The sequence below is a fragment of the Alexandromys fortis genome, unplaced genomic scaffold, assembly GCF_014885135.2.
Source record: "Alexandromys fortis isolate MF-2015 unplaced genomic scaffold, M_Fortis_MF-2015_v1.1 scaffold_154, whole genome shotgun sequence".
NCBI lineage: Eukaryota > Metazoa > Chordata > Mammalia > Rodentia > Cricetidae > Alexandromys > Alexandromys fortis.
Genome location: NW_026068040.1, coordinates 267,117 through 292,295, shown reverse-complemented (window position 1 = coordinate 292,295; position 25,179 = coordinate 267,117). Strand labels below are relative to the sequence as shown.

At 41.3% G+C, this 25,179-nt stretch overlaps 1 protein-coding gene and 1 non-coding gene across 6 annotated transcripts; one reads left to right on the top strand and one right to left on the bottom strand.

Annotated features, from left to right (window-relative positions):
* On the top strand, positions 1 to 23,755 carry Mdm2 (MDM2 proto-oncogene). 5 transcript variants are annotated; one of them, XM_050165484.1, is made up of 13 exons: positions 1 to 196; positions 562 to 636; positions 776 to 860; positions 1,185 to 1,318; positions 5,781 to 5,855; positions 9,007 to 9,140; positions 9,524 to 9,573; positions 14,690 to 14,757; positions 15,090 to 15,186; positions 16,101 to 16,249; positions 19,617 to 19,772; positions 20,877 to 20,954; positions 21,892 to 23,755. In XM_050165484.1, the coding sequence occupies exons 4-13, from the start codon at positions 1,316 to 1,318 to the stop codon at positions 22,462 to 22,464; spliced, it is 1,383 nt and encodes a 460-aa protein (XP_050021441.1). In that variant the 5' UTR covers positions 1 to 196; positions 562 to 636; positions 776 to 860; positions 1,185 to 1,315; the 3' UTR covers positions 22,465 to 23,755. The 5 variants fall into 5 exon arrangements, with proteins under 5 accessions (XP_050021441.1, XP_050021442.1, XP_050021438.1 ...); XM_050165485.1 differs by lacking the exon at positions 1,185 to 1,318 and adding an exon at positions 1,033 to 1,135; XM_050165481.1 differs by lacking the exon at positions 1,185 to 1,318.
* LOC126515696 (U6 spliceosomal RNA) lies at positions 12,511 to 12,618 on the bottom strand. Its single transcript, XR_007595915.1, has one exon. It is a non-coding gene; the product is annotated as a U6 spliceosomal RNA (small nuclear RNA).
* Positions 23,756 to 25,179: the final 1,424 nt, after the last annotated feature.

The window sequence follows — 25,179 nt, the reverse complement described above, 5'->3', positions numbered from 1 at the left end:
CCGGCACTCACCCCGCGGGCGGCAGGGGGCGCGCGCCGCGGAACTCCGCGTTGTGGCGGGGGCCTCCTCGGCCCGGGTAGCCGAGAGGCGGCCGGGCTCTCAGCCAGGAGCCGCCGTCGCTCGAGCTCCGGAGCGAAATGGTCGCCGGGCTTCCACGCGTCCCGTGAAGGGTCGGGAGCCACGCGGGGAGGAGAAGGTAGGCGCCGGAAGCGGGGGCACGAGGTCGGGTGACCGTTGGCTGGCGGGTGGCCGCGGTGTCCTCGCCGGGCCGGAGGGCGGGGCCTCGGCTGGCGGGGCGCCGGGCGGGGGGCCTCCCGGCAGGCCCCGCGGCGGGGGGTGCGGGTGGTCTCCGGGGTCGCTCTGGGCTCCCCGCAGGGGTCCGGGCGACCGCGGGTGCCTGTTGCCTGCACCTCTGGGTGGGGCGGGACCGGGCTGCCCCGAGTTGACTCAGCTTTTCCTGTTGGGCTGGTCAAGTTGGGACACGTTCCGCGTCGCCTGCTGGAGGAGCTAAGCCCCGACTTGCCTCCAGCTGGGGCTATTTAAACCCGGCCTTTTCTGCAGCTGTCTGCTGCCGGAGAGCGGAGAGGGGACACCTGTGGCTTCCCCGAAGGCGGCGCCTCTCCTGCGTGGATCCAGGTAAGGGACAGCTCGCTTCATATCCTTTTTTGATTTACGAAAGCTACTGTTAAAGACGTTTTCTGTTTCTTTTATAGAGAAAAAAAGTATTTTACCATTTCAAGTTTTTATCGTCTTTTTTTTTTCTTTCTACTTGTAGGCCAATGTGCAATACCAACATGTCTGTGTCTACTGATGGTGCCGTAAGCACCTCACAGATTCCAGCTTCGGAACAAGAGACTCTGGTTGGTATTTTTCTCTTGAGTGTATAAAAATAACTTATCTTACTAGGTAGTCAAATAAGACGCTTAAACCCAAGCTGTAGCACAGCCCTAAAATTGTAACTGTATGTTTAATGAAAACTTCCTCGGTTGTGATTGCATTAGGGAATAACAGCAAGAATCTGTATTTTCATAGCTCTTCACCTGACACGGCCTTTAAAATGAGTTCCATTACATCAAGTGTGGATGCTAACGCTTATGACGTGCATTGTCTTATTTGTTCTACACCTGTGTAAATGGTAATCTTTTTTTTTTTTTTTGTTTTTTTTTTTTGTTTTTTCGCGACAGGGTTTCTCTGTAGCTTTGGTGCCGGTCCTGGAACTAGCTCTTGTAGATCAGGCTGGTCTCGAACTCACAGAGATCTGCCTGCCTCTGCCTCCCGAGTGCTGGGATTAAAGGCGACCACTGCCCGGCTGTAAATGGTAATCTTAAAGGCACTATAAACTCTTGAAGCTTTTAGTCCTTACAGAAATGCATAAAATAAAAATTCAAAGAACCAGTCTTTGCTCTATATCTTAAGTTTCCTATTCTATATTAATATATAAAGGTGTCCTCAGTAAACTACAGAATTACTTTTAATGACTGCAGAGTATTTGATAACATGAGCACACCATTTGAGTGTTTTTCTTAAGTCATTACAGCTTTTGTTTGCTTTTGGTGTCAGATTGGACCGCAGCCTTTGGGCTGTGGGTGCGTAAGTAGTGTCCCACTGAGCTGAGCTACATTCTTAGCCCTGTGACCTACTGGTAGATGTAAAAGTTGCCTCCTGTTTGTCAGTAAAATAAGTGTGTCATTATTCTGTAAGAAAGATAGGGAAGTAGAAATCCTAGGACCTGAATAAGCACATCTGATTGCTAACTGGTAACTGGCTCACCAAAAGGTGATGATGGTCTTCACTCCTGCCAGCACTGAATTAGCACTAGCTTTCTTTTTTCCTTCTGATGTCATTTTTGTACATATTTTTGAAGAATGTGGTGATTTGCTACATGCATGCATACCTGTCAAGGTATTTTAGCTTTCCACTTCCTTAAACATTTATCGTTTCTTGTTGGCATTCTTCACACTCCCCTTGTTGTTGTTTATAAACTGTGTCCTAAGACTGTGAGCCAGTCTTACTGTTATTGAACTGTTGATTCGGGATTCGGGCCTGGATCTCCGGTGAGGCAACCTATCCTTTGATTTATCAAGTAACTTGTTTATCCGGAGTTGTGCTCAACCTCTGTCTCTGTTTAGCCCCCTCTTTTCCTTCTCCCCTCATTCCCTTTTGCGTTTTTCATAGTAGTTAGCATGATTCTCTAGTTCTGCGCATTTTCAATGTAGTTAATTTTTTTTTACTAGTACTGTATGTAACTTGATGTCTTTACTACTGAAAATATTTTTATATAGTCAGTCAGATTTATCTGTTTTGATGACTTCTGAGTTTTCTTAGAATGTTTTGCAAGAATCTGTTCAAAGATTATGCACATATTTATCGTATTTAATGTAGCACTTTAAAACTTGTTTTTTGCATGTGGGGTTGTGACAGATTTAGCTGTGCTGTCATGCTGTCCTAGAACTCACTCTGTAGACCAGGCTGGCCTTGAACTCACAGAGATCTGGCAGCCTCTTCCTTCTGAGTGTTGGGATTAAAAGCCTGCACCACCATGTCCAGGTGGTTCCCTTTTTTTTTTTTTTGAAACTTCTTCCTTGTTTCTGAGATTATAATTGTACAGTTTGTTCCTTCTTTTTCCAAAGCCTCCAATATGCTTTTTCTATTTTGCAAATTCACGACCTCGTTTTCATTAATTTTTGTTACATGCATACACATCTTCCTAAATACAAATTTCTCTGTGTGAATAATGCCAATTATATGTATAGTTACAGTATTGACTATTTGGTATTTGATAACCTATTTGTGTACTCTTTAGGAATAAATGCATTTCTTTTTCTTTTTTTTTCCCCCCGAGACAGGGTTTCTCTAGCTTTGGAGCCTGTCCTGGAACTAGCTCTTGTAGACCAGGCTGGCCTCAAACTCACAGAGATCTGCCTGCCTCTGCCTTCAGAGTGCTGGGATTAAAGGCGTGCGCCACCACTGCCTGGCAGGAATAAATGCATTTCTAAAGAGCATTTTAAAACCGCTAAAAATAGTCTTTAAAAAAGTGGGACTGGAGAGGGTGCTGAGTAGTTAGTTACAAGTGCACTTGCTGCTCTTTCAAAGGATCTAGGTTGGATTCCCATCACCAACAAGGTGGCTCAGCCCTCTTGTAATTCCAGTTCCAGAAGATCTACTGGCCTCTTTTGGCCTCTAAGGGTACTTTATGAACATGGCGTACAGGTATACATGCAGGTGAAACACCAATACACATAAAAATAGCTAAAAATCTTTTTAAAAAGCCCCAAATATCAAAAATAAATATGCAAAGATAATGATTTGTGTGGGGGTGAGTTTATAAAAGTTGAGTTTTGCAGGTACAGTGAGCATGATCACATTACATGCCTACTCCATCCTGGTTTTCCAAACATTCTTTCAACTTTAGTTGACTCAATGTACTTACTATTCTTAAAGCATTTAACAGTCTTTTAAAAATAAACCAAATGCTGTCTAGAAGTGGTATTCACTTTAGTCAGGTTTGTCTTGAGGCTACCTCCTGAGGTTGCATTCTAGGCCATGTAGACAAAGAGGGTTTGTGTAGCAAGCTGCATGGTATCACACCTGATGGAGATATAATCAACTCCTGAGATGGCTAAGGCCTGACCTATGCTATGATCACGCAATGATCATCAGCTGCTTGCATATGTGTGGGCCTATGGGCAATGCCCACCTGGTAATCCGGGATTGGCAGCCCATGCCTACTTAAGGGCTGGGAGAGGTTTGCCCAGAGAGAGGGGAAGAGAGGTCAAAAGGAGAGAGAGAGAGAGAGAGGAAGAGAGAGAGAAAATGAATAAAGTCCTGGAATAAACTGCAGTGAGAAGAGCTCCGGTGGTCGTGTCATCCTTGCTGGACGAGGGTGGACGCGACAGGTTTGTGCCATGTGAAGCCATAAAAAACTGTCCTGCTAGGGAAAGACAGCTAAGTGGTTAGGAGTGCTGGTTACTCCTAGTGGACCTGGTTCTATTCTCAGCACCCATATGATGACTCACAGCCATCTGTAACTCCAGTGTTAAAGGATTTGACATTCTTTTCTGACCTCCTTGGGGACCAAGGACACAAGTGGTGCACAGAAGTACATGCAGGTAAAATACTCATATGCATAAACAAAATGAAACAAAAGACTCATTAAAGCTGTGAGGGACAGGAGCATCTTCAGAGTAGTGCAGCTTGCCAGTTAGGTGGCAGTTGTCTTTTTTTTTTTTTTTTTTTTCTTTTTTGAGACAGGGTTTCTATGTAGCTTTGGAGCCTGTCCCGAAACTAACCTAATCAGACCAGGTTGGTCTCGAACTCAGAGATCCACCTGCCTCTGCCTCCCGAGTGCTGGCATGTGCCACCACCGCCTAGCTTTTTAAGGATTTTTATTTTGTGAGTGTGAATGTTTTGCCTGCATGGGTGTATGTGTACCACGTGGATGCCTGGTGCCTACAGAAGCCAGAAGAGGGTGTCAGAGTCGTTGGAACTCGTAACAGATGGTTTTGATCTATTATGTGAGTGCTGGGAACAAAACCCAGGGCCTCTGTAAGAGCAGCAAGTGTTCTTAGCCTCTAAGTTATCTCTTAGCCCCACCAATTATCTCACTACTGGGAAGGCTAGATTAGAATCAGCCTAGACTGTAGCTTCTGGTACAATAAGACCTGTTTTTACAAATAAAGTTTATTTTGTATTCACTCCTGTAGTTAGTTCATTTAGTACTTTGCTTTAATTGACTAGACATGGAAAAAATACCTTCTGGCTCTTCTGATTTTACTGGCATGCTCTTTAAATAAAAGTCCTCTGTCTTTTTTTTTTTTTATGGCACTATCTCGCCTTTTTGGGTGCATTGTAAATGATTATAAGTGAGTGTTTGAAGTGTAAATCACATAGGAAGAAAATACTGAGCTGTAGTTGAGGGACATGAATTGTAGTCTTTGAATTGTTCATTACCTCTTTGATTTGGATTTGTTCTGTAGCAGTTGGGTGTATAATAGATTGGTGATAGGTTTAGGCCTAAAGGTGTATTTTTTTCTCCTTCATTCTGTAAGTTTCCTTAGAGCAGACCTTTGGGTTTGTACAGTACACTTACTAAGCACACTGTATCTCAACTAGATTTTTTTAGTAGGAAACAGATGATAGAGCTGGAGAAAGGAAATAGTATCACATTCCCATGTATGTTCAGTCCCTGCAGAAGCCAGAAGATGATTTTGAATCACCTGGAACAAGCTGGAGTTTCAGGCAGTTGTGAGGTGCCTGATGGTTGGTGGTGGGTCCTAGGAACTGAGCCTGGGTCCTCTGCATAAGCAACAAGTACTTTTAATCTCTGAGCCTCTTGATACTGTTTTTTTGTTTGTTTGTTTGTTTTCAAAACTCTGTAGCTTTCGAGCCTTCCCTGGAACTAGCTTTTGTAGGCTAGGCTGGCCTTGAACCCACAGAGATCCACCTGCCTGTCTGGAATTAAAGGCGTGCACCACCACCACCTGGCCCTTGATACTGTTTGTTTTTTGATCACAACTAATAGTATTTAATGACTTTATGATAATTGCTTAATACGATAGTTTTTTCTATAGCATTTTTCCTCCTCTTTGGTGATGTGTGCTTCTCCATTTATGAAGTCTATTGCACTTAGTGTAAAACCCAACTTTTTGAGGTCTGACTTTGTAACAAATTGTTAAATGGTATTGGCTGCCTTTATTGGGCTTCCTTTTGGACAGATTTGGTGGGCTTATGCTGGAGAGTGCGCTCGTGGATATAACAGCAGCTGTTCTTTTCTTCTACAGGTTAGACCAAAGCCATTGCTTTTGAAGTTGTTAAAGTCTGTTGGTGCGCAAAAAGATACTTATACTATGAAAGAGGTGAGCAGAACCGAGAGATAGAGAATTGATGTCTTTTCCTTTTTTGATTTTATTATGTATACAGTGTTCTGTATGTATGTACACCTGCAGACCAGAAGAGGGCGCCAGATCTCATTACAGATGGTTGTGAGTTACCATGTGGTTCCTGGGAATTCTACTTAGGTCCCCTGGAAGAACAGCTTAGGTCCTCTGGAAGAACAGCCAGTGCTCTTAACCACCGAGCCATCTCTCTAACCTGAATACTTAATAGTTAATATTATTAATAGTTAATAATAGACTAAATAGCCATATGTAGTATTTTTTTCAAGTTTGTGGGTAAGATTTGTTATATAGAAAGATTTTGTAATAAGCAGGGACACTCTTTTGTGACCATTTGAACTATATTTTGAAGCTAAAAATACTAATTTGTATGACTTTATTTTTTGGGACAAGGTTTCTCTATGTAGCTCTGATGTCCTGGAAATCTCTTTGTAGACCAGACTGGCCTCTAACTCACAGAAGTCCACCTGCCCATGCCTCTGAGTGCTTGGGGTTATAGAATTCTTAGCATTTGTGCTGTGAGCTCATTTGGCAAATTGGTAAAAGTCTCTGATTTGTAATTTCTCAGAATCATTTAAATGCATAACAGTAAACAAATTTATGATAATGTACTTTTAGTTACTTTTTAATTTTTAAAGCTTTATTTATTTTGTGTATATGTACATGTATAATGGAGATTAAAGGACATTTTGAGGAATCAGTTCTCTCCTACCCGGTGAATCCTGGATCATCAGACAAGGGTCATTTGGCTTGGCAGGAAGCACCTTTACCTTTTGAACCATCTCTTACCTGCCCAGTATAAACCTTCTACATTAACAAAATACGGGGCTGGAGAGATGGCTCAGCAGTTAGGAACACTGACTGCTCTTCTAGAAGACCCAAGTTCAATTCCCAGCTTGCACATGGCAGCCCACAGCTGTCTGTAACTTCAGTTCCAGGGCACCCTCACCCAGGCATACATTCAGGCAGAACATCAGTGCACATAAAAACAAAACAAAATACTGACAGTAAGTTTGAATTTAGTGTAGTAAGGAATGAAATAAAATGTTAAAATATTTGTTTTTAGGGATAGCACAGTACAAAAACAGTTTGTTTATTGGTGACAGAAATTACAAATATTATCATTTGTTGCCTATATTCATAATTGATGAGAAAACTAAGTTTCAGTTCAAATTTAGTGAAAATGTAGACCATATCCCCTCCCCATACCCCCTCCCCATCACAATTGTTGAATTCCCTTAATTTTATCGAAGGATTTCTTGGGTATCCCTGGGTCCCAGGTTGGAATTTGTGCTCTAGAGCTACAAGAGTACAGTGTACTGTACTGAAATCCCGGGTGAGTTGATTCCATGAACCTGTGGTCTGTTTCATGGACACAGCATTGTACTGTTGTTTACCTTAAAGTTGTTTATGAAAGTATGGTTTTCAGTGAGTGGCTGGGCAGTTGTAGACAATTTCAGTGTGAGAGATACAAGTGTTATCTTGTTTACTTAAAACACTGAAGTTTTGTTCTAATGACTGACTGGTTAGTGGGACAGGAAGAGACTGAATCAGCTATACTGTTAGAAACCTCTTAGAGGATACTTTCTAGGAGGAACCTATTTTTCTTGTCCCACTGCCTGCAGCAGCGTCTGTGATCATGGACGTGTAGGCAGATTCCTTTAGTATTGATTGATGACTCCCTGGGTGGTGATGGCACACATATTTAATATCAGCACTCGGGAGGCAGGGGCAGGCGGATCTCTTGAGTTGAAGGCCAGCCTGGTCTACAGAGCCTGACAGTCAGAGCTGTTAACAGAGAACCCTATCTCGAAAAACAAAACAAAACAAAAAAAGTTGAGATTGATTCCTGCTTAGCTACTAAAACTACTAAGTCTCTTAAGTGTTAAGTGATGTTTTTAGGGTCATTAACTTTTTGGGTTGACCTTTATAAAATTAGTTAAGGAAATAAACAAAGTATGGATTTAGCAGTAGACAGAGTAGAAAATAGATCAAAGCCATCAAAAAGATGTTGGGTGCTTGTATTGAGCTGTATGCAGTGGCTCAGTGATGTTCTTCTGTTCTCCACAGGGCATTGCCTTCCAAGTCCCTTACTTTAAAACATAAAACTTTTAATGCAGTGTATGTACAGTTTTCCTTATGCTCTGATATCTCTATATTACCTAATACATGATGTAAGCAGTTGTTAATACTGTATTATTTAAGGAGTATTGACAAGGAAAAACATTTCCTTGTTTAGGACAGATCTCTGGAGTTAGTTTAGACCCAGAGTTGGATGGACCGTGAATGTGGGACTTAGAGCTGTTTATATTGTCTGTGCCTGTTTTCAGTTCTTTCTCCTGGGGCACTTGAGAGAGTAGTGAAAACCAGTATGGGGTAGTAAAAAGTGCACTGGATTAGGGGTCAGTCCTAGAGTGGTTTCCTCATCCTTTTTTATGTTTCTTTCTATTTTGGCGGTGCTAGGTGTCAGACCAAGGGGCGGCCTTTTCATTTCCATCCCGTGATAACAATTGTGTCGGGACAATGAAGCTGTACTGACAGCTGCACTGTGCACTGTAGTATGCTTACAGACTTGCCTTGTTGATGGGCTGCTTTTGGGATAACAGTGTGTGCTAAAACTGATTTAATGGAGCACAGAGCACTACTGTTTAATTTAATAGTAATGGTTGGGACCACGGACTACTCGGGTTGATTGCAGTAATAACTGAGACTGTCTGATTGGGAGATGCTATTGGTGATTTTCCTGTTCCTCTGGGATGACTTCAGAGCTGTTGAAGTTTTAGGTGATTGTTTTCTTCTTCTTCTTTTTTTTTTTTTTTTTTTTTTTTTTTTTTTTTGCATTTTTGCCTCCCCTTTCTTTCCTAGAATGTTAGTATCTAGATTTCTGAGCAGAATTAAAGTTTATGAGAAAAAAGAAAAGAAACTCACTTAAGTAATGTGAAGGAAAGAAACAGTTACTTCTGTTTTCATCAACTTAAAAAGAGCTTCTAGACACAAAATGGTCTTGTATAGGATTGTGGATGTGGTTGTTTAGATAAGGGGGTATTACTCAATGTATGCAAAACTGATATTTAGTTTCCTTTAATACTTAAAAATGACATTTCTATTTCAGATTATATTTTATCTTGGCCAGTATATTATGACTAAACGATTATATGATGAGAAGCAGCAACATATTGTGTATTGTTCAAATGATCTTCTAGGAGACTTGTTTGGAGTGCCAAGCTTCTCCGTGAAAGAGCACAGGTAAATAAGTCAGAAAGCTGCAGCTCGCCTCCATCTCTGTCCCTCTGTCAGAGAGAAACTGTGGCCATGCATACAAGATGCTCTACTGCTGCTGACACTCCTGGCCCTGATACTCATTTGGGGAGGGGATAGTATATTGTTTGGGAACCTGAATTCCTGGAGTATTACAAGCCCGTTTGTTGATATATGTTGTTTGTTTAATTGTGTGTGAGCATGTTCCTTGTGAGTGTGGCGTTCAGAAGATAGCTCCCTCCACTGTGTGAGTTCTTAGGATTGAACTCAGGCCATCAGGCCTGTCCAGTCTTTGGTTGTTTGGGCGTGTAAGGGATCTAACTTCACTCAGGTCTAGGTTCTCTATTTATAATTTTTCTTTTCCTTACAAGGAAAATATATACAATGATCTACAGAAACTTGGTGGTCGTAAGTCAGCAAGGTAAGTTAATTTTGAATACTCTGAAAATACTGTAACTCTGAAGATAGTTCTTTCTGACTCAGGGTCTCATGTATCCTAGTCTAACCTCAAACTCACTATGTAGTTGAGAACCCTTGAGCTTTTAGAAAGTGTTTGAGTATCTTGGTGTGTGTGTATATGATACATGTCTGTGGGTGGGACACGGGCCATGATGTCCATGTGGAACTCATGTGACATTCTTTTTATGTGGGCTCTAGAAACCCTCCTCAGACTTTTAGGCTTCCGTGCAAGCGTCCTGCCAGTCCCTCTAATCGTGTTTTAAGGATTGGAGACATACTTAGTGGAAGAGTGCTTTCCCAGCCTGTGTGCAGTTTTGCTGCAATCCCTAGCACTGTAAAGTAAAAGGCAGAACAAAACGGTACAGAGACATTGTTGCTATCTATGTGCATGTATTTTGTGTTTCTGGTTCTCTTATTTATTATTTTAGTCACCTCTTTCAGTGCTGACTAATTTTGTTATAAATTATTACTTATGTGTGTCAGTGTTTTGCCTGTGTGTATGTCTGTGTACTATCTGTGTGCAGTGCCTGTGAGGACAGAGGAGGCCATCAGGTCTAGAACTGGAATTACAGACAGTTGTGAGATATCCAGATTTGTCTGGAATAATAGCCAATGATCTTAACCACTGAGCCATACCAGCCTCTGTTTACTTTTTTGCTTTGTTTTGAGATTGGATCCCTGTAAATTTTCTAGGCTGGTTTGGAACTCAGTCTTGCTGCTCTTCCAAGTAGCTGGGATTACAACCCACATAGCATTCATTCATTTATTCAGCACTGCTGGGAACTGGACCCAGGGACTCATCTGTGCTTGGAAAGTGTTGTTTTAGCTAGCTGCCTCAACAGCTCTGCAGCCAGTGGTAGCACACGTCTTTAATACTAGCACTCAGGTGCTAGAAACAGGTGGATCTCTTGAGTTGAAGGCCAGCCTGGTCTCCAAAGTGAGTTCCAGGACAGCCAGAGCTCTTACACAAGGAAACCAACCTCCCTCCCTCCCTCCCTCCCTCCCTCCCTCCCTCCCTCCCTCCCTCCCTCTAATGTGTGTGGGTGTTTTTTGTTTTGCCTGTATGTATGTTTGTGCTTCCCAAATGGGAAGTACCCACAGAGGCCAGAAGAAGGGAATTGATCTCCTAGACTATTGTAAGTGAGCCGCTACCTCTTGCAAGAGTGTCCCGTGCCATTACTACAACCCTCTTTTGAAAAAAAAATTATGGCGCCTGATGTGGTGATGCATACCTTCAGTCTCAGCACTTGGGAGGCACAGGCAGATGGACCTGTCTAGCCAAGTCTACATAATGAGACACTGTCAAAGAAAAAGAAAAAAGTTTGTATGTCCCCTGTATGTGGGTGTGATATGCACATGAGTGCAGGAGTCCACAGCAGCCAGAGGTGTCAGATTCCCTAGAGTGGAGTTACAGGGGGTTTTGAGCCACTTGCCATGAGTGCTAGGAAACCGAACTTAGGACAACTGTAAGAGCAGTGTGTGTTCTTACCCACTGAGTCATGTCTCCAGTTTCATTATTTTCCTTAAAAAAAAAAAAAAACCAAACCAGAAAACTCAACCTACATTGACTTGTGCTTCTGTGAGCACTTTTATGTGCTGTGATGTGCATATGAAGTCAGCTGACAGCTTGAGGGAGTCACGTGGGTCCTGAAGATCAGACTCTGGAGTGAGCTCGGGTCATAAGGTTTGGGCAGCAAGTTTCCTTATTTCCTGGCCTGTCTATTAATGTGTGTAGCACCGAGGTGTGCTTACCGGGAAGATTCTAGCCTAGGTCCATCCTGGGTCGGAGCTTTATTGCGTCTGCCCCAGAGAGCAGAGCTAATGAGTCTTAGCTCACTTCCTCTTCCTCCCAGCATTCTGTTCTGTTTACTCCACCCACCTAAAGGCTGGCCTATCAAATGGGCCGAGGCAGTTTCTTTATTAGTCAATGACCTTCCTCCATCACTTAAGTGCTGGGACTATAGGTGTGTGCCACTATGTCTGCTCCCTTGATCCATTTTTAATAAGTCTTTCCAAGGGGGGAAATACTGATTTGTAGTAGTTGCCAAATTTCATGGTATAAATGATATCATTTCTACAGTATAAAAACACTTAAGTTGGGAAGACCGATAGCATCTCCCAAACCTTTAAAGATGTTTTGAGACAAGATTTCTAGTATGCATCTCAGGCTATTTTGGAGTTAGTGATTCTCCTCCTCCAGCCTCTGAAGGACCCTAGGATTATAGGATTACGTACCCCCATATTTGGCTAGTAGTGTGTATTTAAATACCGGTAGGTGTAGGCTTCAAAACACTATAAACCTTAAAAAGTTTATCCTTAGACTGGGCAGTGGTGGGACTCACCTTTAATCTCTGTGAGTTTGAGGCCAGTCTGGTCTACAGAGCGAGTGCCAGAACTGGCTCCAAAGCTACAGAGAAACCCTGTCTCAAAAAAAAAAACAAAAAAAGGGGAGGAGGGTTATCTTTAAACTGTGTTCAGAAACCTGTTCAGTTTGTAGACTGAATTGACCACTCTTGTAATCCACTATTCCATTCTGTATTCAGAGTGTATTGTGTTATGTGTTATTGTGTATACTGCACTACATACCTGTTTCCTGTGTACCATTGAGATTTCGCATATTGTATAGTATAGTATTTCATTGAATTGTTATATGTTTGGGTTTCAATACCAAAGTAGTGTCTATAAAAGGCACCAGGATCTTATCTTAACCCAGAACAAAGTAATGACTAATTTGATAACTGAGACTTTTTTTTTGAGAGAGTATCCAGTTTGGCCTTGAACTTGTAAACTTTCGGCTTCTCCCTCTTGAATGTGCTGGGATTACTGGTGACCTCTAAGGCTATTAATAAAAGTCAAATGGTGGCACAATACACAGTTATGGAATCTGTGGTAGTACTTTAAATTTTCTCAAGTTATCTTTTTTTTTTTTTTAAATCCTTGCACAGGGGCCATGCTAACCTTCTCTGTATTGTTCCAATTTTAGTGTACGTACTGCCAAAGCGAGCACTCAAGTATCTTTTTTTTTTTGTTTTTTCGAGACAGGGTTTCTTTGTAGTTTTGGATCCTCTCCTGGAACTAGCTTTTGTAGACCAAGCTAGCCTTGAACTGACAGAGATCCACCTGCCTCTGCCTCCCGAGTGCTGGGTTTAAAGGCGTGTGCCACCACAGCCCCACTAAAGTATCTTAATAGTCATTCATTTAAATAAACTGACAGATTACTAGAAGAATTCAAGGGTCAGCTGTAAATTATGTATTTTTATTTTTGTATTTTAGTTCAGTTAAAGTAATTTTGGAAATTCTAGATCAGTTGTCAACCTTGTCACACCTGGCACTTTATTAATTTGTCCTGTAATTTTTACACGTATTAAGGCAAATTCCCAGGTAACAGCCTGTCTATGTATTCGGTTTATAATCTGTGTATTTCCATAGAATGCAAGAGTTTTTATGGTACTACGTCATTTCAGAGTGCTCAGAGCCCAGGCCTGACTACACTGTTGATGGAAGTGCTTCAAAGTGGTGGTGATCGGTATTTGACTATGATTTTGAGTAATTTTGTCCTTCCCAGTTCTGAAATTTTGATGTTTTGAGAGCTTGATCTGTAAAACTAAATACCAACTGTACCTGCCTACCCGAGTAGCTCATTTAAATTAATTAAAAGCGTCCACCCTCCTACAATCTCTTGTTGAGTGCTGTCACACATTTTTTTCATAGTTAGACTCTTGGTATCCTCTTTATCAGCTCTTTCTACACTGCATTTCAAACTTCTGGTCTTTTGGTTTTTTTCAAGACAGGGTTTCTCTGTGTGGGACCCTGGCTGTCCTGGAGACCAAGCTGCATTAAACACCTGGCCTTACCCAGTTTCTAGTCTTAGGTTTCCTTGCCTCTGTGTTCTATTATTTGTTTTGCCATACTGGACTTTGGGCCCAGGACCTCACACATGCTAATTGAGGCCTCTTATTTAGGCCTCTGAATTACCTGTAACTTTTGATTTTGACAAGAGTCTCACTGAGATGCTCTAGCTGGCCTCAAATTGTAATCCTATCTGAGTCTGTCCAATAACTGGGGATGATTGGTGTATATCATGCCCAGTCGTTTGTTGTTGTTTGTTTCTATGGGTTTTTTTTTCTTCTTTTTAAATTCTGTTTTGTCAGTGATTTGCTGCTACTCCTTATTTAGGAGTTTTATGATTGCTCCCTGGGGAGAATAGTTCTGTGAGCTAGGAAATGAGCTTTATTTCTTGAACTAAAACCCTATTACAAGATGGCCTTAGGCAAGTTTATGGAACTGCTCAGAAGAATGATATGTTGTGCTGTCTGGCTGAACAAACATGACTCTTTGCACAGTAAATGAATTAGTTTAATTTTGTGCCACAGTAACTGTGTGTGTCTGGATGCCTTCTCACAATACTGGTTTTTCTCTCTGGAATGCCTGTTATACACCAGCTTCAGCATAGGCTATTACAAAATGTGTCTTCATATAATCCCCCCCCCCCCCATCTACCAAAAGATGCTTCTTTGTTTCTTCTGCTAGTATATTCCATTCTCTTTCCCCCGCCCCCAAGACAGTGTTTCTCTGTGCAGCCCTGGCTGTCTTGGAACTTTTCTTTGTAGACCAGGCTAACCTTGAACTCACAGAGATCCACCTGCTTCTGCCTCCTGAGTGCTGAGTGCACTACCATGCCCGGTATCTGCTAGTATATTTTAAAATTTTGCTTATTTTACTTTTTATTAATTATTATTATTATTTTGGTTTTTTGAGACAGGCTTTTTCTAGCTTTGGAGCCTGTACTGGAACTCATTCTATAGACCAGGCTGACCTCGAACTCACAGAGATCTGCCTGCTCTGCTTCTGCCTTCCAAGTACTGGGATTAAAGTTGTGCACCACCACTGCTGGGCTTATTTTACTTTATAATTACTGTTTTAAAGTTGAATTTATGTCCATGTTTTAGCATGCAAATGACACTTGGGACATACATGGCTAATGCTGTTGAAAGGTTAAATTTTGTACAGGGTTGGGTTAAACTGGTATATGTTGAATTCTTATTCTTTGTTTTGAGTCAGTTTTTCCTTTCTCTTAGAGTCTTCAGACTCCGGCACATCAGTGAGTGAGAACAGATGTCAGCCTGCAGGTGGGAGTGATCAGGAGGTAATAGTTAATTTATTTCTTACTCTTCTACAAGGTTTCTTTTTAAAACTTTCTATTTATGTGTATTGTCCTTGAGTGTTTGCATTCCCGGGCCAGTAGTGGATGCCGTATCACCTGGAGTTGGAGTTACAGGTGGTTGTGAGCTGCCCCAGACGTGAGTGATGGGAGCCAAAGTTATCCATTCCAGAACAGCACATGTTTTTAATCTCTAACTCATCTCTCCAGCTTCATGACAAATAGTTCTTGAAAATTGGGAAGGTTATATAAAACAGAGCTCGAAGCAGCCTGTGCGGTGTTACTTTGTCATATTTTACGTTTTCTTGTGTGTTTAGGACCCTGTGCGAGAGCCACAAGAAGAGAAGCCTTCATCTTCAGATTCATTTTCTAGACCGTCTACCTCATCTAGAAGGAGAGCAATTAGTGAGACAGGTATATATGAGTAATTATTTGGCATATTACATAGTTGTTTGGGGGGTTCTTCCTTTAATACTGTGGTTTTGGGGTCAGATGACCTTTTCACAGTTGCCTAAGACCATCATAAAACAGATATTTACATTTATGATCCCTAACAGTAGCAACAAAAATAACTTTGGTTGGGGTCACCACACCATAAGGAGGAACTGTATTAAAGGGTAGCCGCATTAGGAAGAACCATTGCTCTAGACCCCTGGTTTTGGTTCTATAATAAAAGATGAAGTCTTGTTTTCTATTTTATTTTAATTATTTTTTTGAAACAGTATCTCTGCAGAGACCAGGCTGGCCTCACTCACAGATTGACCTGCCTCTGCCTCCCAGGTGTTAGGATTAAAGATGTGTGCCATCATATCTAGTATACTCACATTTTTATTTTTTTAAAACTTTCTCTTTATTTATTTGTTTGTTTGTTTGTTTGTTTATTTATTATGTATACAATGTTCTATCTGTGTGTATGCTTGCAGGCCAGAAGAGGGCACCAGACCCCATTACTGATGGTTGTGAGCCACCATGTGGTTGCTGGGAATTGAACTCAGGACCTTTAGAAGAACAGGCAATGTTCTTAACCACTGAGCCATCTCTCCAGCCCCAGAATACTCAAATTTTTAATGCTTAGTGTTGACAGAAATATTGTATATTGTTGGGTCAATAAGAGCTCTAAGTGGATCCAGTTTATTGTAACTTTTGGAGGTAAAGTTCAGAAAAAACATTGGAAACTTTTCAGTGTTTTTAGTTGGACAGATCCAGTGAAACACTGACTTTAAGAATGTAAATGGTTGACTTTTGTTACAAATAGGAACTAAGACATTACAGTTTCTGAATCAGCCACAGCACAGGGATTTAACTACCTGTTTCCCTTTAATACATAGAAGAAAACTCAGATGAACTACCTGGTGAGCGGCAAAGGAAGCGCCACAGATCCCTTTCCTTTGATGAGAGCCTGGCTTTGTGTGTGTTGAGAGAGATCTGCTGTGAAAGAAGCAGCAGCAGTGAGTCCACAGAGACCCCCTCACATCAGGTACGTGTCGGTTCTGATTATTTAAGAAATACTTTAGATCTGTTTTATTATTATGTATATATTTATATAATACACCACCACCAGGATTATTTTTTATGTAAGGGTTTTGTCATCTAGTATGTTTCACATGCATGCACTGTCCTTGGAGGCCAGAAGAGGATGTTGCATCCCCTGGACCATAGTATGAGGGTGGTTATGGCCTCTGTGTGGGTGTGGAACCTGGGTCATCTGTGAGAGCATCAAGTGCTCTAAACTCCTGAGTCATCTCTGTAGTCCTGTTTTCTAGTTTTAATTTTTTTTTTCAAGGCTTAGTCCTTAAAGTTCCTTTTTTTGGTTTTTCGAGACAGGTTTCTCTGTAGCCTTGGAACCTGTCCTGGAACTCACTCTTGTAGACCAGGCTGACCTCGAACTCACAGATATTCACCTGCCTGTCTCCAGAGTGCTGGGATTAAGGGCGTGCGCCACCACCGCCCAGCAAGTCCCTAAAGTTCTAACAAACTATAAATAGAATGCCTGTTACGGGCCCATTGAGAGGAACATTTTGGTTCAAGAGGTGGTTTTCACTGGGGATAGACATGACTGAGAGAAGAGGCAGAGCCAAGGGATGTGCTGCCAGGTAGCTAGGGTGGGGCTTTTTCAGCAGTAGCTTGCCATCCCCCTCAAGCCTTTATTTTGTTCCCTAGTTTTATAATAAATAAACATAAAAGGAATCTTTAACAAGTGCCCTTGTTTGATGTGAGACTGATGCTGAACACGGTGGTAAAATTTAATCTTAAATCTGTATAGAGCCCCTGCTTCTAGTCCTAGGTTTGGAGAGAAGGGGAGAGTAGAGTAGCAGTGCTCCTGGGAAATGAATACAGATTCCGTCCTTACTGACGTCATCCTTAGGTGTGGACCACTGTACTAGTGGTCGGTCAGCTCACACAGCTCAGGTGTGTTGGGGCAGAAAGCAAACTGAACATTTAGAAGTTACACTTTTTAAATAAACGAAGGAAACTGAAATTCAGCTCAGTTACGTACTGTAGAGATCTAAGGCTTCCTTGTGTGTTCTCCTTGCCAAAGATCAAACCCAGAAAGAAGTTCTCACATGGTAGGTGAGCACTGTATCACTGTACTCTTCAGCCTCCTGTGCCCCACTGAAGACGACTTTAGGAACTTTAGCTTTGTTGGAGTTCTGTATCAGTAAAGATGACACCAATATTCACTATCCATGTACAAACTTACATTGCACAGAGCTAATCAGCAAATAGGCTTCTGATTTCTAGGTCTGTGTATGAGAGATATTAAATTCAGACTATGCTGGTTTATTTGTTGAAAGTTGAACTGTAATAACAGCTTTTTTTTTTTTTTAATTTTGAGACAGGGTTTCTCTGTGTAACCCTGACTGTCCTAGAACTCTTTTTTTTTTTTATTTATTATGTATACAACATTCCTTTCCATGTCTGCCTGCGGGCCAGAAGAGAGCACCAGATCTCATTATAAATGGCTGTGCGCTGCCATGTGGTTGCTGGGAATTGAACTCAGGACCTCTGGAAGAGCAGTCAGTGTTCTTAACCTCTGAGCCATCTCTCCAGCCCCCTAGAACTCTTTTTATAGACCAGGCTGGCCTCAAACTCAAAGAGACCCGCCTGCCTCTGCCTCCCAGGTGCTGGGATTAGAGAGAGGTGTGTGCCACTGCCACCTGGCTTCAAAACAGTTTTCTATATTGCATTTGAAAACAGCATGTTTGTTTATGTGCGTGCGGATTATGTCTGCCACAGTGCGTTTGTGAGGATGTGACAAGGTCAAAGGACAGCTCGAGGTAATCAGTTTCTCCTTCCACCAGGTGGTGAAGTTTCAGAGGTAGAGAACTGAGTGCCTCAGTCTTGGCATTGTTATCCATGAGCCATCTCTGGTCCCCAACAGTGTCGCATTTTTCATGATACTGTAGAACCAAAGGGTTGTCAAACACCATGTAGTTAACCTTTTGGGTCTGGTTCGCTTTGGTCTCTGTTGGATCTTCTTAATTTGGAAAAGCAACCATAGATGTGTAGACACACATGCATGGCTTTGTTCAGGAAAGATTTGTTTATAAAAATACACTGGTGTTAAGATACAGCTTGCAGACCAACTGCTGCAGAAAGTCTGATTCAAGAGTTGAGTGAAGGGACACTGTTGGATCACCAGAGATGTGACCGACTGTCCTAACCTGTGTCAGTGGAAGTTGTGTAGGAATTAGAGCTAGTCCTTGAAGAGTTGCTTTTTCTACTGCTTTATCAACATCACTTCAAGTCCCTATTTTGAAATTTATAAAATAATAACACTATTTTTGTTGATTATATTAATTCAGACTCCTTTCATAACCTCAAGGGACTGTATTCTCTAGAAGTTAAATGATGGATCTGCAGTCGAGTGGATTTTTGGCAGCAAGTTGACTCTTAGAGCAGTGTACTCTTCTCAGTTACAGCTCAGGGTCCAGCTTGTGACCAGCTTAGTGTAGGATTTTAAGTTGAATCTCTTTTATGTTTTTTTTGAGACTGAACCTCTCTAGCCCTAACTATTGGCTGTCCTCTGTAGGCCTTAGCATAGACAGATAACATTAGGTTCTGAAGCTGTGCGTTATTAAATCCTGAAATGTGGGGTCAGTTGAAAATACACAGAATTGTAAAAATAAATTTAAAAATTTGTCTTGAAGCTTTTCAAATCAAGTTATTCTGAGCTGGCAGCACAGTCTTAATCACAGCATTCAGGAAGCAGCGTCCAGTTCTAGGCCAGTTAAGGCTACATAGGTAGATCCTGTCTCAAAAACCCAAACAACAGATTTGTATTTGTGCAGTAACTAGCATTCTGACACGCTAATAGTGTAATAGTGTAATAGTGTAAGTCTTAGCCTTTTTTGTATTTTTATAGAGAAGCTTGCAGTTATGCTTCATCTAATTAATAGGTGTGTATATAATCAATAATTGTATAAATAGGAAAGGTTATTAAACGTGGTATTGTTAGAGGTTTAGCCAAACAAAGGTGACTGAGATTTAGAAGCTCAAATTATTTTAGGGAGGGAAAGTTAGTGGAAGAATTAGGAAACAGAATCTGACCGGAGTGTGGGTGTTGAGTAGGATAGAGTGTGTTTAGCTGGGGGCATTTGGGAATGCTAATGCAGTCATACTGAGTATAACTTCAGTGCTAAGGGCCTTTGACCTTTTTCTTTCATGTAGTAGAATTTTGAGCAGGGAAGATTGAATATTAATGTAATAACCTTGAACCTTAATCTTGCGCCAGTGTGTGCAACATGAACAGGAGGAGGAAATAGTGGCCCAGGATGAATTAGGAAGCTCTTACTGAGGCCTAGAGGCAATGTCTTTAAGTTCACTTTATTCTTTTCCGGTAGGATCTTGATGATGGTGTAAGTGAACACTCAGGTGATTGGTTGGATCAGGATTCGGTTTCCGATCAATTTAGTGTAGAATTTGAAGTTGAGTCTCTTGACTCCGAAGATTACAGCCTGAGTGAAGACGGGCACGAGCTCTCAGATGAGGATGATGAGGTAGGTTTCCATGGTTGCTAGCTTTTTAATAAGCTTGGAGATGCAATATGTTCAGAGTCACTTGAAATTTTTGCTTTTTCATTTGTGAGCTTAAGGCAAAATATTACAGCTTCTGGTTTATTATAATCTCATATTACTAAGTCAGAAACTTAGGCATTAATGGACATTCTTGTAATGGTCTGCCCATAAACTTCTCCATTTGTTTCTACTATTTATTTTGTTTGTTTGTTTTTCTTGAGACAGAGTATCACCATGTAGCCCTTGGCTGATCCTGAACTGTCTGTGTAGACCAGGCTGACTCAGTGATCTGCCTGCCTCTGCCTCCAGAGTGCTTGGATCAAAGGCAAGCGTCATTACTCCTATTCCTCTCTTTTAATAATAATTTGTTTTTCACAAATATAAAAACATGCAGCAAACAAAAGTGTCAGATGGTGCCTGTATATCTCTTTCTTGAGAGTGACTATACTTTTAACATTTCTAGTTGTTTGTTGTTTTCTGGTTAATAACTCGGAATTTGTAAAATAGGTTTTCTTGAAAAAAAATTTTTTTTTTTTTTTTTGTTTTTTTCGAGACAGGGTTTCTCTGTAGCTTTAGAGCCTGTCCTGGAACTAGCTTTTGTAGACCAGGGTGGCCTAGAAATCACAAAGATCCGCCTGTCTCTGCCTCCCGAGTGCTGGGATTAAAGGCGTGAGCCACCATCGCCCGGCTTTTCTTGAATATTTTGTTTGCTAAGTATTAACAACTCCAGGCTAGAGAGGTTAAGAGTGCTGGCTGTTCTTCCAGAGATCCTGAGTTCAATTCCAGGAACCACATGGTGGCTCACAATGATCTGTAATGAGATCTGGCACCCTCTTTTGGTGTACAGACATGCATGAAAGCAGGACATTATAAATAAATATTTTTTTTTTAAAAAAAGTAGTTAACTCTTGCCATGGTGAGTGAAGAGTTTACTCTTCTACTTTGTCTACTTTACTGGAACTGCGTTTGACTTGCCCTTCAGATCTCATGGAGAGTTAGTGGCTCTAGCTATTTGTTTAGGACTTAAGAATTCAGCCTTCTTGGTTGAAAGGTGGTAAATTGATGCTAATGAATTTGTCTTATTAGGTCTATCGAGTCACAGTGTATCAGACAGGAGAAAGTGATACAGACTCCTTTGAGGGAGACCCTGAAATCTCCTTAGCTGTAAGTATACAGATACTTCACAGAAATAAAGATGGCTCTTGAGATGAGGATTGGGAAAAGTTAGCTTAATTTACTCTGTAAAGTGAGTTAATTCTATACAATTAAAAATTTTAAACTCTTATGACTTAGAGTATTTTTCCTTCTTTGTTGTAGTAGATACATTTGTTTGGTTTTATGGGATGGAATTTAACCTTGAATATATTGGACCCCTGAAACATCCATCCTCGTCTAACAAGACCTTTTGGTTTTGGGGATGAGTGGAAGCCACACTTAACCAGAATCAAGGATTCGGTGTGGGAGAATAAATGGACTTTACCCCCATTGCTTCTGCATTAGTCTGCTTGCCAGGCAAGGTAAACTGGATATATTTATCCAGGGTTCACTAGGAAGTTCACCCTTCAGTGTATGCAAGGATACAGGACATGTTCAGTGATGACTCAGGGATGCGGGAGAGTGTGCTTCTCCAGTTGTGTAAAGAGAAATTGGGATAAGGAAGACAGACACACTGAGCAGTTAAGAGTTCAGGAGAACATTGACAAGGCTGGATTGTGATGAGAATGGTATATTGGAGCTCTGGTAGCTGACAAGAATGGTTTTAGATTTCTCTTGTGGATGAAATGGGGATGTTCAGTTTGTTTTTGTTTTTAAATAGTGCTAGAGATTGATCCCAGGCGTGCAGTCAAAGAGAAGCTAACAGCTATTATTTCACACAGTTCTCCATGTTTGTGTATACATGCAGGGAAAGTGTCTAACATCTGTTCTCTTAGCTAATTTCTGGTATAAGCATCAACTCTATTTCTCATGGGCTTTTTACCTATTTTATGTAAAACATGAAATGCTGAAAATTATGTGATAGACTTTTACCTCAGGCGTTCTGTGACGTTGCTAGCCTTGCTGTGACTAATAACTAAAGAGTTAATGTCTTCTTTTATTGAAGGACTATTGGAAATGTACCTCCTGCAATGAAATGAATCCTCCCCTTCCATCCCACTGCAACAGATGTTGGACCCTTCGTGAGAATTGGCTTCCAGAAGATAAAAAAGATAAAGGGGAAATCTTGGAAAAAGCCAAGCTGGAGACCTTGACTCAGGCAGAGGAAGGCTTAGATGTGCCTGACGGAAAAAAATCTACAGTGACTGATTCTAAAGAGCCCTGCACCGAGGAAGATGACGATAAAGAGGTCCATGCCTCCCCGTCACAGGAGAGTGAGGACTACTCCCAGCCGTCGACTTCCAGTAGTGTTGTTTATAGCAGCCAGGAAGATGTCAGAGAGGTGGAGAAGGAGGAGACACAAGACAAGGAAGAAAGTATGGAATCTGGCTTCTCTCTTAATGCTACTGAGCCATGTGTGATTTGTCAAGGGCGGCCTAAAAATGGTTGCATTGTTCATGGTAAAACCGGACATCTCATGTCATGTTTCACATGTGCAAAGAAGCTTAAGAAGAGGAACAAGCCCTGCCCAGTGTGCAGACAACCAATCCAAATGATCGTGCTAACTTATTTCAGCTAGCTGACCTGGCCATAGAAATAGAATTATATATTTCTAACTCTATAACCCCCAAATTAGATAACATGAGTTTTATTTTTTCTGCATACACTAAAGCAAGAAAAGCGTCTCAGTTCATATAAAATTTGTTGTATGATTTATCTCCTTGAGGGTGACAGTAGTGTTTCCTTCCTTTTAGGAGAATTTCACTTGATTATATTTACATTTGGGTTTTAATGTAATCTGCATTAGCTGTGTAGCTCCTTTTCCATTTTCCTTATATTTTAAGTACATTCTGCCTGGAAGGACTATTGGAAGTTCTCTCCAGCTGCAAATGATGGATCCATTCTGAGAATTGACTTGCATAAGAAGTATTTGATCTATGAATATAGAACATTTAATTTATTTAATACCTCTTATATAAGGACTTAAAGCTGTGTGAAGGATTGAATATATAAGTTACTAAATTCTGAAACTCCTTAGTTCTCCAGCTGTTATAGGTGTAGGCTGGAGAGAGGATGCTGGTAAGGCACTTGGCTGTGTAATCCTGATGGCATAAGCTTGATCCCTGGAACCCTTGAAAGGAGAAGGAGGGGACCAGACCCACAAAGTTGTTCTCTGATCTCCACACGTGCCCCAAGTGTGCACACTCTTTTAAGGTACGAGTTGTATCTGGTGCCGTGTCCGTAAAAACATGCACCTTATTTTCCAGCTTTTGTCATGAGGAGAGGGACAGGTGATGCACTCTTGTCTCATGTTGGAAATTCTGAAGCACCTTCTTGGGCTTCTTGGGCTCAGCTCCATGGTTCCTGATGTTGCCTAAGTTTCAGGCTGTACTTAAGGTTTAGAAACCATTCAGAAAGACTAATTCAGAACGTGGATAATGAGAACTCATTTTAAAACATGCGTAGTATTTTAGAATGATTTCTCCATCCCTGTAGATTAACTTCTTGGTTCATAGTCTTTGATTGAAGGGCCCTGTATTTTTCACATGTTCAAGTGTAGAAAGTAAAATCATCTGGACTGTAAGTTTAGAGTAACTAGAGGATGGTTTTGTACTAACCTCGTTTGCTAAAGGAATCAAACAGAAAACCACTCTTTATGATGAGTCTATTACATCTACATAGGAGAACAGCGAGGAATGATTGCTTCAGCTTTGGTATATCCGGTGACTAAGTGAAGCTTCACTCTTTCATTTTGTAATGTTGAGGTTATATCCTTGGGCAGTACTAGATCCTAAATATTTAGGTGTGATATACATACATTATTTATTTTCTAATAAATGGTTTATTAAATAAAGGATTGTTTTAAGAGGTTCGCTGACTCTTACATATTTTTCGTAACAGTCTATGTGGCTGACAAGTCTGGATGTCTGCGTTTGACTGTGCCTGCTCACTCTGCCATGGGCAGCCAGATGCTCTTCTCCCTAGGCTAAAGTGGCCACCAGTGAAAGGCCGCTTTAGTACTCTCCACTTGGTTGTAGTGAATGGTATTGCCTTATTGTAATTGCTTTTTTGTTTTCTTTGAAACTAAATCCTAGGAAGCCAGGGGTGTCTTGTCATTTTTATAGGTGCTCAACAGGAATTGACTGAATGGGGCTGGTGATTGAGTTCAGTGCACTGGGAACAACGTAATTTAGTTTTGCTTGGGACCTGGGTCTTGAGGCTAGCTATGCAATAGCCACATGCAAACTTCAGACCCCCAAACTCAATGCTAGGAAGAAAGTAATTGCATCAGTCTTGGGGCATAAGTCCTGAGGCTGACCACAGAAAGCAGCATGTGGACCTCAGACTCCAAAGCTAAGAGGAGCTTTAGATCTCTGTTTTTGTTTAAATTCAAAATTCCTTGTGTTCTCATTTAAAGGTGATGTTCTGTAGGTATGAAGGCTCATTGTATTGTATTAAAGCTTATAGTAGTTCTTGCTGGTTGACTGTTCTGTAGTCCACCTTCTGCCTCCCAAGTACCGGGATTAAAGATGTTTCTACCATTGCCCAACCTCAACTTTTAGAGGGCTTTTTCAGTTTATTTACTCTGTGTGTGTGTGTGTGTGTGTGTGTGTGTGTGTGTGTGTGTGAGAGAGAGAGAGAGAGAGAGAGAGACAGACAGACAGACAGACAGACAGACAGTATATATACCACAGGACACATGAAAGTCAAAGGACAATTTCCTGAGTTGGTTAACTTGTTATATCATGTGGATTTAGGGAGTTGAACTCAGATCATCAGGCTTGGTGGCAAACATTTGATGAGCCGTCTTCCTAGCTCCTGAATTTGATTTTGTAGTTTGTGGTAGTTTGAATGTAATTGTCCCCTGTAAGACAAGGGAGATGTCCTTGTTGGAGGAAATGTGCCACTGTCGGGCATACTTTAGATCAGTTCGCTTCCTGTTGGCTTCCGATCAAGATGTAGGACTCAGCTCCATCAGCACCACGTGTGCCTGCATGCTTCCATGTCTTGCCTTAATGATAACAGATTGAACCTCTGAACCGTAAGCAAGCCCAATTAAATGTTTTCCTCTATAAGAGTTGCTGTCATTGTTTTTTACAGCAGCATAATACTCTAATGTGTATATATTCCACACTTTCTTCATCCATTCTTCCATTGAAGGGCATCTAGGTTGTTTCCAGGTTCTGGCTATTACAAATAATGCTGCTATGAACATAGTTGAACAAATGCTTTTGTCATATGATAGGGCATCTCTTGGGTATATTCCCAAGAGTGGTATTGCTGGGTCCAGGGG